This window comes from Leptodactylus fuscus, chromosome 3, assembly GCF_031893055.1.
Source record: "Leptodactylus fuscus isolate aLepFus1 chromosome 3, aLepFus1.hap2, whole genome shotgun sequence".
NCBI lineage: Eukaryota > Metazoa > Chordata > Amphibia > Anura > Leptodactylidae > Leptodactylus > Leptodactylus fuscus.
Window position 1 is genome coordinate 36,709,290 of NC_134267.1, and position 12,223 is coordinate 36,721,512.

Sequence of the window (12,223 nt, forward strand, 5' to 3'; positions counted from 1 at the left end):
CGTCCTTAGGACCCAAATAAAGTTGAATACGATAGTGGAACATGGAGCTAGAGGCTCCATGCACCACCATTCAGGCTTCTGCTAATGTTTAGATCATGATGATGATAATAAATATATGTGTGTATATATAGATAGATGGATATATATAATTTTTTTAAGTAATATCCAATGGTCACAGAGAGGACATAGAGCATTCTTTAGGAGTTACATGAGGGGACGCTATATTGTGAGGGAACATTGACATATGTGGGGGACACTTTGAACTTGGCCCGTTAATGTGTTTAAAACTGTTCTGGTTGTCTTCTTATACTCTAAATTTTCCTTTAATTTACACGTGCTTTCTTTTCCTAAATTCTTGCAATGAAATATGAAGCACTCAAAGTAAAGTGACATAACTTTATAATTTCTTCTACCATTTAAATAAAAAAAAAAGACAAAAAAACCTCAAACCTCTTCAAAAATCTCATATCAAATTTTGTTGCCCTGAAAGTCTACAAAACTGACCTATGACTTAACGTAGATAGTTGCCAGTTATTTTTTTTTTTATTGAAGGCAACATGTACAGAACGCTTCCTCATGCGTAGGGTAAATTCTAATAAAATGCCAACCTGCACATGACCTTCCGTAGACCAGTTTAATTTCCTGACATAGATTGCTCCAGGCCTTGGAATGTCCAAAAAAATTAGAATGCAGACTAAAAACATATTTATTAAATATTACATTATAGCATATCTTGACTTTCTTTTATTTTTCATGATAGTTTAACTAAATTGAATTAATTTCTTTGTAGGGTACCCTAAAAGAAAATCAACATGGATATATATGATCCTCAGACGTTAGGGGTGATGGTGTTTGGAGGCTTCATGGTTATTTCAGCCATTGGCATTGTTCTGGTGTCCACGTTTTCTATGAAAGAAACCTCTTATGAAGAAGCTTTGGCCAAGCAACGTAAGGAGCAGGAGAAGGGCCAGCCCAAAGTAGACAAGAAAAAGAAAGATAAACTCACCGAAAAGAAAGCCAAGTCAAAGAAAAAGGAGGACAAACCCAACGGAAAATTACCTGAACATGAACCAGCTGTAGAAACTGAGCAGAAAAAAGTTGAAGTGGAGCGTCCAGTTGTGGTAGAAGTGGTTAAACCTCAGGAAACCGTGACCCCTGTAGCACCAGTTGTGGCTCCAGTCCCAGAAAAAGCTGCTCCTTCTCCCAAGGACAAAGACAAAAAGAAAAAGCAGGAGAAGAAGGTCCAGAAAGTTGAACCATCTCAGGCTCCAGTGGTGGCTCAGGCCAAGGCTGTGGCTCAGACCAAGGCTGTGGCTCAGACCAAAGCCGTGGATGTGACCAAGGCGGTGACTCAGACCAAGGCAGTGGCTGTGACCAAGGCCGTGACTCAGACCAAGGCCATGGCTGTGACCAAGGCCGTGCCAAAACCTGCTCCAGTTCTGGAGGCTCCTGCCAAAGAAGTGCCTGTGGTTGCTGTTCCTCCAGTTGGATCAAAGCCGAGTCAAAAGGCTGTTCCTCCAGCTGGCTCAAAGCAAAATCAAAAGGTTATTCCTCAAGTTGCCTCAAAGTCAAACGCCCCAGTCACTAATGTTCAGGCTCAACCTCCTAAAAAAGCTGAACCTGTTGTGAACCATGAAGACCACAAACAAGAGCCAGCCCCAAAGAAGAAGAACGCGCCAAAAAAGAAATCTGAGCCAGGTAAGTGGTGGCATCTAATGATCTCTTCTCTATGGAAATAGACATTTACTTTTTGAGCAGGGCTGTGAAGTCGGTAGGTCAAACCTCCGAATCAGAGTGCTCTGTTTTTCTGCAATTTGACTTCGGCTCCAGCTCCTGGTTCGTAATGACCTAAAAATCCTCTAATTGATTAAAAAAATAAATTAAATTCCTCTGAAAAAATGTCCATTATATATCTAATTAATAATTTTATCTCTGAGTCAGGAACATTTTTTTTCAACTCCACACAAAGTTGGCTCTGACTCCATAGCCCTGTTTTTGAGTGTCGATTATTTTTGTATAGTGTTTTTTTTTTTTTTTTTTTTCTTCTATATCCCTGCTTGACTATATTGGTTGTGTAGTCTTTAATGAATTGCTGATTTGTGCCATGTGTAGACCTTCTTGTACGTTGAGTCGCTTTAATATCACTTTGGGAAAGTGGAATTGCCCAAGGCCTTAATTATCATACAGAGTAAGTGTCTGTGACACATTAATTGATATCTATTAAATTGTAGCCTTTGCTTTCTAGGACAGATAGAGTACATCGATATTGCTGCCATTACAACCGATTGCTCATTTCGCTTACCAATGAGGAGTTTAGCTTGTTACAAATAAGGTCAGGTTCTCGGTGATAACAGTAATATATAATACATTTGGATGCAATCGGTCACACAGATTACTACATTGATTTTATTTTTAGGATCGTTGACTTTGCTATTTTCTTGCTTTTTTTTTTTTTTTTTTTTTTTTTAAAAAGCTTCAAAATTAAAGTTACAGTATGTTATTATATTAACATAAACCTGTAGGTAAAACATTAGTCAAGGGCAAAGGCTATACCGTATATACTCGAGTATAAGCTGAGTTTTTCAGCACAGCCCCCCTCGGCTTCTACTCGAGTCCAGCAAAAAAGCTTTTTTTTTTTTTTTTTTTTTGGGTGGGGGGGGTGTCTATGACCAGCCGCAATAATAATGTATAGAATCTCCCATAAAATAGTAAGAAAAAAAAAAAAAAAGAAGCTTTAAAAAAAATATAATAAAAAAATAAAGTTGTAAATCCCTCCTTTCCCTAGAATACACATAAAAGTAGAAAATTACTATGAAACACAAACACATTAGATATCCCTGTGTCTGACAGTGCCCGGTCTACTGAATATAGGGGATCTGCCTATTAACACCTTCCCGACGGAACAGGAGCACTGCAGATACCCTATATTCGGCCAGACTGAATTCCAAGTGGGGGGAAAAAAACCCCAGTCCTCAAGCTCAGAGAAGGGGCAGACAGACAACCAAAACATCCCCTCCCCTTCCCCAGCACCTACTGCACCCAAAAACTCCGACCATTTTAATTTTTGAAATTTTCCAGTAGCTGCTGCATTTCCCCCCTCGGCTTATACTCGAGTCAATAAGTTTTCCCAGTTTTTTTTTTTTTTTTTTTTGTGGTAAAATTAGGGGCCTCGGCTTATATTCGGGTCGGCTTATACTGAAGCATATACGGTATCTAGAGTTACAATTTAGAAGGTAAAAAAAGCTGCTTTTTTTTTTTTTAACTTTTTATTTTTAAATTTAAAAAAAATATAATATTCTACCTCCTATTGGCAGGTTATATTATTCGTGGGTTTCATTAGTTTCACCATAAAGGACTAAAAATATGTTGCAGAGCTTCTCTTGTACTCTTGTAGATATTGTAGGCCCTTGTCCTACTGTCAGTCATGTAGTTGACCCTTAACACACTCCTTGGGTCTACAATGGAAGGATTGGTCGTTGGCCAGAGATCATTCTTGTATTGGTGGTGCTGATGTCAGCAGGATCTTCACACCTAACCTACAGGCCGCTTTGCCCATTGTCATGAAAAATAAAAAAAAGTTTCACGGTTTGCATCAATTTCTCCCTGTGGTTTATATATAACCACGGACAGTTGGGAACTTCCATTGAAGACCATTAATGACAGGTCAGCAGAATGAGCCAAGTGTTCTTGTGTGAAATCCTCGGCCCATAATGTTCTTTCCTAATATAAATGAAGGCTATTTCGGTAATAGAACGATGTATTAATTTCATCTATTTTCTCTTCACTTTGCTCTATATTTCCACTAATTGGAATTCATTAAAATGGTCCCTTAAGGCTTTGTGCAAAAAAATTGCTCACGCTGCGACTTTTTTGACATTGGAGGGAATCAGAAGACTATAAAGTGATAGTTAAATAAAAGTATAAAATATATATATATATATATATATATATATATATATATATATATATATATTTATATATTACTAGCAGTTACCCGCGGGTTGGCGGTGGCGCTGAACCGCTTATGTTTCTTGTGTCCCCCCCCCCCCATCTCTCCCTCCAGTTTCTTGTCCCCCCCCTTCATCTGCCCCTAGTTTCTTGTCCTCCCATCTCTGGCACCAGTTTCTTGTCCCCTCCCTTCATCTGCCTCTAGTTTCTTGTCCCCCCATCTCTAGCACCAGTTTCCTGTCCCCCCCTTCCCCTTCATCTGCCCCTAGTTTCTTGTCCCCCCATCTCTGGCACCAATTTCTTGGTCCCCCCCCCCCCATCTCTGGCACCAGTTTCTTGTCCCCCCACCTCTGGCACCAGTTTCTTGTCCCCCCCCATCTCTGGCACCAGTTTCTTGTCCCCCCATCTCTGGCACCAGTTTCTTGTCCCCTCCCATCTCTGCCCCTAGTTTCTTGTCCCCCCATCTCTGGCACCAGTTTCTTGTTCCCCACCTCTGGCACCAGTTTCTTGTCCCCCCCCTCCATCTCTGGCACCAGTTTCTTGTCCCCCCTCCCATCTCTGCCCCTAGTTTCTTGTCCCCTCCCATCTCTGGCACCAGTTTCTTGTCCCCCCATCTCTGGCACCAGTTTCTTGTCCCCTCCCATCTCTGCCCCTAGTTTCTTGTCCCCCCATCTCTGGCACCAGTTTCTTGTTCCCCACCTCTGGCACCAGTTTCTTGTCCCCCCCCCCCTCCATCTCTGGCACCAGTTTCTTGTCCCCCCTCCCATCTCTGCCCCTAGTTTCTTGTCCCCCCATCTCTGGCACCAGTTTCTTGTCCCCCCCCTCCATCTCTGGCACCAGTTTCTTGTCCCCCCCCTCCATCTCTGGCACCAGTTTCTTGTCCCCCCCCATCTCTGGCACCAGTTTCTTGTCCCCCTCCCATCTCTCCCCCTAGTTTCTTGTCCCCCCATCTCTGGCACCAGTTTCTTGTCCCCCCATCTCTGGCACCAGTTTCTTGTCCCCCCATCTCTGGCACCAGTTTCTTGTCCCCCCATCTCTGGCACCAGTTTCTTGTCCCCCACCTCTGGCACCAGTTTCTTGTCCCCCCCCATCTCTGCCCCTAGTTTCTTGTCCCCCCCCCATCTCTGCCCCTAGTTTCTTGTCCCCTCCCATCTCTCCCCCTAGTTTCTTGTCCCCCCATCTCTGGCACCAGTTTCTTGTCCCCCCATCTCTGGCACCAGTTTCTTGTCCCCCACCTCTGGCACCAGTTTCTTATCCCCCCCCCCCCCATCTCTGCCCCTAGTTTCTTGTCCCCCCATCTCTGGCACCAGTTTCTTGTCCCCCCATCTCTGGCACCAGTTTCTTGTCCCCCCCATCTCTGGCACCAGTTTCTTGTCCCCCCCATCTCTGGCACCAGTTTCTTGTCCCCCCCATCTCTGGCACCAGTTTCTTGTCCCCCCCATCTCTGGCACCAGTTTCTTGTCCCCCCCATCTCTGGCACCAGTTTCTTGTCCCCCCATCTCTGGCACCAGTTTCTTGTCCCCCCATCTCTGGCACCAGTTTCTTGTCCCCCCATCTCTGGCACCAGTTTCTTGTCCCCCACCTCTGGCACCAGTTTCTTGTCCCCCCCCCCCCCATCTCTGGCACCAGTTTCTTGTCCCCCCCCCCCCCCATCTCTGCCCCTAGTTTCTTGTCCCCTCCCATCTCTCCCCCTAGTTTCTTGTCCCCCCATCTCTGGCACCAGTTTCTTGTCCCCCCATCTCTGGCACCAGTTTCTTGTCCCCCCATCTCTGCCCCTAGTTTCTTGTCCCCCCATCTCTGCCCCTAGTTTCTTGTCCCCCCATCTCTGGCACCAATTTCTTGTCCCCCCCCTCCATCTCTGGCACCAGTTTCTTGTCCCCCCCCTCCATCTCTGGCACCAATTTCTTGTCCCCCCTCTTCATCTCTGGCACCAGTTTCTTGTCTCCCCCTCCCATCTCTGCCCCCAGTTTCTTGTCCCTACATTGGGTCTGATGTAGGGGGGTGGGACATGAAGCTGGGGAATGTGGTTGATCCCTGGGGACACCGACCTAGGGACACCCCCTCCCCAACCCCCTGTACCCACTGCACTGACCTGTTATGTGATGTGTCGGGTGCAGCAGCCTCCTCCTTAGCCGTCCGCGAAGTGTGTAGGTGTAGGATTTGAACACCAGGACTCCAGCGCTGCAAGGCAGCAGTGCTAACCACTGAGCTACCGTGTGGCCCCTAAAAGTATATTATGTTTTGTTTTGTTTTTAGTGGACCCAAGGCCAATTGCCATGGAATGGCAGGGCCATGGCCCCCTTCCTGACCGACCCAAAAGACTTTGACTAGCCAACCCCCCCCCACCACCACTGCATTACTGTGCACTCTATTATGCCCCATAGTGGCCCCTGCACATACTATTATGCCCCATTGTGGCCCCTGTATACAATATTATACCCCATAATGAACACCCATGAACAATTATTATACTCTGGGGTCTTTTCAGACCCCAGAGTATAGACCCAGGGGATACAAACATAAAAACACAGTCACTTACCTATCTCCGGCTCCGTTGCAGTCTTCGGTGGTGTCAGCCATCTTTAATTACATATTGACGTCACATGACCCAGGACGCAGGCCCCGGTCATGTGACGTCAAGAACGTCACACAACTAGGCCTGAAGGCTGCCAGGAGCGTGGAAAGGTAACTAACACGTTTATTATGTTCCTTTACCTTTCTGGGGCCTCCGATCATTATATTCAAGGGTCCGAAAAGTATAATAATAGTGCTTGTGGGGCCCGCGGCATCACTTACCGATCCTGGCCCCTGCCAGGATTGGTAAGTAAATAGGGCCCGGTAACGACTTATTAAGAAAAGAAAAAAAAATGCAGTGATAGCGTCTGTCGCCGGGCCCCCTAATGTCTCGGGCCCTGTGGCAACTGCTACCCCTGTAGTTACGCCACTGGCTAAGCTGATTATTATAAGTATGGGCCCGATGGGGTGGTTAATATTTGGTCCTAGACTTTACATAAAGCCCAATCTATGCATGTACCGTATTTTTCGGACTATAAGACGCACTTTTTTCCCCAAAAATTTCGGAGGAAAATGAGGGTGCGTCTTATAGTCTGAATGTGGGTTTGCAGCATGGCCGCGCTACTGCCACCGCTGGTTTTCTTCAGCCGCAGTAGCGCGGCAATCCGCAGGCCCCGGCAGCTAAGACAGTCCCCGGCATCTGCTGTAATAGACCGGCGGATGCCGGGGAGTGTCTTAGCTGCCGGGGCCTGCAGATTGCCGCGCTACTGCCGCTGAAGAAAACCAGCGGTGGCAGTAGCGCGGCCATGCTGCAAATCCACTCCTCCTCCACAGGTCCCGACAGTCAGTTAGCCCCCCCCCCCCGGCCTCATACCCTTAGTGATGCAGGCCGGCTCCTGCACGGCGAGGCCGCAGGAGCCGACCTGTTCCGATGACAGCCGGGAGCCTAATGAAGGCTCCCTGGCCTGTCATAGCTATATGACCCTCCGCGATAGTAATGTATAGAATCTCCCATAGACGGCAATACACTTGTATTGCCGTCTATGGGACTTGCAATCAAATGATTGCAGGTTCAAGCCCCCTAGGCGGGGGATAATAAAATAGTAAAAAAAAAAAAAACACTTAAAAAAAATATAATAAAAAATAAAATAAATAAAAGTTCACCTCCTTTCCCTAGAATACATATAAAAGTATAACATTACTGTGAAACATATACATTAGGTATCCCTGTGTCTGAAAATGCCCGGTCTACACCTGGCCCCACAAAAAAAACGCCCTATACATCCCCGTACAGCTGCAGGGTCACCTGTCAATGTGGCCTTGCAGCTGTTCCAAAACTACAACTCCCATATATTAAATATTTTACCATTTTTGCCTGAAAATTTTTTTTCCCTATTTTTCTCCTCTAAAACCTGGGTGCGTCTTCTAGTACACATGTGAAGCTGAATCATTTTGCCATAGTGAAGTGGGCGCCATATATGCCCTTCCTCTGAGCAGACCATGTTGTTAGCGCCCACCTTTATCACATCACAGGTTGAACAAGAAGTAACTGGCAGCCAAATGACGGCCATGATGGCTCCCAGCCCTTGAGACGCTGTTTGATTATGGGCCATGATGTGTTAGACGAGCCCTGACTGTGATTCTCAACTGTACCAAGGAGAACCCCTTACCTTTTGTCACTTCGGAATAACCCCCATTTCTATTCCTGCCTCAGTGTGGTGGCCCAGATATGTTCCTAGAAGGCAAAGCATCCTAAGTCTAGAATCGTCTATGAATATGCCCTTTTGGTAGTGTTCACATGTGGTGGAGATGCTTCAACATTAGTGTGGACTGTAGTAGGCAAAAATCACATGATACGTCGGCCTTTCTGTTCCGAAACCGATCCAGACCTAGCTTTATGCTGATGCTGTTTTATGGAGATTTAGTGACAAGGCTCCAGCGGACCCAGATTGGCAACCAACGGTGTAGGCGCACAACCAAATAATGTGCGGTGTAGAAATGTGTTTTGTGACTTGCAGCTTTCATACATTAGCTTTTATCTTGTCTTGCAGTTTCCAGTGAACTGGATGGTGCTCTTTACCTTCCATACAAAACCATAGTCTCCACCATCAGCAGTATGGTTTTCAGTGAAGGAGAAGCGCTGAAGCTCATTGAAATCCTGACCGAGAAGAACGGGATCAAGCAGGATACCTGGCAAACAGTACTATACCTTTTTTTTTTTTTTCTACACTACTAGGCCTCTTATCCTTTCACACAAGACACTACCATTACGCCAATAGGTTTCAGGGAAACTAGACCTTAATCTATAGGGAGCTACTCTCCAAAATCTGGTGCTGTTGCAAGGTTTCCTTTTCCACCAAGGCAGACTTATTTGTATAATCCTCTCCAATAACTTTTATATGGCCTATATCAGTGTATTGCTGATATACCGCAACCACTATGAGACTGATCGTAGCAGATTGATATAAGAGATTCTAAGGCCTAGTTTACACGGGCTAGTGACCGCATATTTTGATCCTGATATTGACACGGGAAGCGCGTCAGAATCGGGACCAAAATGTGACTGTCGCGGCTTCCAACAGTCGCGGCTTCCACTCCAGAGTAGGCCCAAATGAATGGGCCTAGTTTGGATTGATTGTCTTGATGTGGGCGCGTGCCGGTGATTTTCGCCGTGGTCTCCACCTCAACAAAAGGGCAGCTCACTTCTTTCTTTTTTTTCTGCGAGCGGGAACTAACCGCTAGCGGTCTTCATAGAGCTCTATTGTGAGGGGGTGGATTTTGAGGTGGATACCGCGCCAAAATCTGCCCCCTCTTTCTCCGTGTGAACTAGCCCTAACAAAACTATATGTAAAACGTATATTTTATCCATATAAATCTCTTCTTATTCTGGGCCTGTAGTCATGTGGGCGGTCTTATTCAGTGAGTGGCAGATATCTCAGTATGCATACTTAGGGGCTGCACACAAATGTAGTTTTCATTTAATAAAAGTGTTCGGACCAAGGATAAAATCTATATACGTAATATCTTCTTACCCCATTTTAGGCCACTCAGAAGGGAGATCCAGTTGCAGCTCTGAAAAAACAGCTGGAGGAGAAGGAAAAATTACTGTCGGCACAACAAGAAAACGCAGCTGCTGCTAAAAATAAGCTGCGCGAGATTACTAAGGTAGGTTCTTCGTGTAGGGCTGACATTAGGGAATGGGGCCTTGGAAGCATCGGCGGACACTGATGTCATCCATGTGCCATTTAATGAGGGCCTGGCTACATGTGGTTGTGGGCATATCGCTTAAGGCTTGAGTCACATCCGTGTTGGAGTTTCCATAGGAGACTCTGCTGTAAATTCCGCTTAAAATCGGTGGAGAGAAAAGTCCTGCAAGTAGGACTTTTATCTCCGCCGATTTCAGTATAAAAACAGCAGACCCAATTATAGTTTATGGGATGTCTATGGGGACTACCGGTTTCTAACCGTAACCACTTTTTAAGCCGACTGGGTCCACATCTTTCAGGTCCCCATGCGTACACGAACACTAGTGTGAACCTAGCGGACGTAATATAGGGAGTATGTAGGCAGATGTTCCTAACCCACAAGGCAGGGAGAGGAGTTATGTAAGGAAATATCCTATCAAATTCTCTATTTAGAATTTTTTTTTTTTTTTTTTTTGTTTCGTTTCGATACCTTTAATTCTATAGTGACATCTGTAGACAGCATAATGTATATGAGACATGCCATTGTAAATGGATATAGTAGAACAGTGACATCTAGAGGTTGTGTGGATACATGCCCCTGAAAGAATATACGCTTTTTTTAGAAAGTAGTCTGTGCTTTATAGGCGTGTGGTTTAGACATGTTTTCTGTGGACGTGTTAATACTCTCATACATTTTCTATGTGTTTCCTATTAGGACTTGGCCACAGAGAAAACCAAATTGACAAGTGTTGAAGCCAAATTCAAAGAGCAGCTTTTCTCTCGGGACCAGGAGATCAATGCTCTACAAGCCCGAATGCAGGCCAGTTATAAGGATCACGTGGTGGAGATCCAGAAGCTACAAGGAAAGGTAAAGCACGTTCTCACTATACTGTTGAGCTCTATAAAATTTTTGCATGAGCCTTAAGTTTTTTGTTTTTTTTTACCATGCCATAGTCCACAATATCTGTATTGTAGACTATGGCATGGATTAAAAAAAAAAAAAAAAATCATATATTGCGTTTCACAGACTAAGTACAAGTTCCCATTAACTCCTACCCATTTGCTTCAGTATTTGTGTAGCAGTTGTTCTTCTTCTTTTCGTAGCTGGTGGATTAATAGTCTTTATTTTCTAATCATTCTGTCCATGTTGTAATGAAAACATTAAAGATAGACTCATCAGTAAGATGATTAGAGACAATCCTTTGCCAATGGATACGACCATAAATGTAAAAACTTCCTTTACTGTGAAACCCAGCCATGATTTCCTTGTTGTGGACGGATTATCTTCTCTTACGTGTGGTGCATGTGAACTTGTCCACAATAAGTAAATCGTGGCTTGGTTTCTGACAATGCTGCAAAATTTTTAATTTAGGTTTGCAAAAATGTTTAACGATTAATTGTCTACAGATATAAATGTGATTATGCACATGGGAAATCCCTTTAACGGGCGCTTCCCCACTGATTCTGGCACAATTGGAACACTGCCCCCCTCAGATTGGAGCACTGAATTGCATCTTTTGCCTGCTCCTGTTTGACACTGCCGTCCTGACAATACAGAGCCTTAGTAGTATACCGGGCATCAAAAGTAGCCGCACCTGGGGCTCAAACGGTGGGGGCGAAAAAGTCCAACTGTACCAGAATCCATGGAGCAGCAGTTATCGGTATCTAAGAACTGAAGCTGGTGGAGGTGGTAATGGTCAACTATAATACTAAGGGTTGTATTTCATGTAGTACAATAGTTGGGTCACTTTCGTTTCATGTTTTCTCTGCACGGTTTCTCAGTCTGGGTGGGGTTGAAAAAGTACAGTAATGAAACAAATGTCATGTCATGTAAATAGAGATAAATGTGTGAAACAAAGACAGGTGCAAGTCAAGGAAATGCAGCCGGTGCACAGTTATGTATCATGTTCAAGTAGTGAGTCACGAGATGGCGTGTAAGCCACACCTGAGCCGGGTATAATCTGAAGAATGAGGGCGGTACTTCTACAGACAGGTGGAACCAGTTGTTGTATGTGCCATAGAGCACTAAGGCTATGTGCACACTTGTACCAGGCTCTCCGTTGTTTGGGTCCCCCGGGGGATCTAAGTGACGAAGAGCCGGTCCTCTTACACAGCAGTTATCTATGGACAACTTCAGTCACCATAGACTAATGGGGTCTGTTGGGGTTCCACTTTTATATACTGAAACCAGCAGAGAGAAAAGTCCCCCCCCCCCCCCCCCCGACACAGATGGCGAGGTGAACCTAGCCTAAGAATATGGCAGCAACGGAGCATGTGCCCTGCTTATTAAATGGGTATAAAATATACAATTCTAAAAATAAATATTAAAAATTAATAGGTATATTAATATTGATGACTTAATCTTAGGCTAGGTCATCAATATGTGATTGAGAAGAGACTCGCATCCGGGACTGAGTGTAACTGAATGCCAAACACCGCGCCATACCTATTGTAGGGACAGCTGTGCTTGGTACTGCAGCTTAGTCCCATTCAAGTAAATGGGTCTGAGTTGCTACTGTACCATGTGACCAATGAATGTGTCATCATCTGCCCAGGGAAGAGGCCACAGTGCTCAT

The 12,223-nt window shown here is 44.9% G+C and overlaps 2 protein-coding genes across 3 annotated transcripts in view; both read left to right on the plus strand.

The window, feature by feature from the left end:
• LOC142197275 (cystatin-like) overlaps positions 1-12,223 on the plus strand; it is a 376,276-nt gene that overhangs the window by 234,595 nt on the left and 129,458 nt on the right. The window lies entirely within an intron of this gene.
• Positions 1-12,223, plus strand: part of RRBP1 (ribosome binding protein 1) — a 49,995-nt gene that overhangs the window by 15,490 nt on the left and 22,282 nt on the right. For both annotated transcript variants that reach the window (XM_075267406.1, XM_075267407.1), the window contains exons 2-5: positions 791-1,698; positions 8,514-8,662; positions 9,505-9,627; positions 10,363-10,515. In XM_075267406.1, coding sequence (XP_075123507.1) covers positions 813-1,698; positions 8,514-8,662; positions 9,505-9,627; positions 10,363-10,515 — 1,311 coding nt within the window. In that variant the 5' untranslated portion in view covers positions 791-812. The remainder of the gene's footprint in view (positions 1-790; positions 1,699-8,513; positions 8,663-9,504; positions 9,628-10,362; positions 10,516-12,223) is intronic.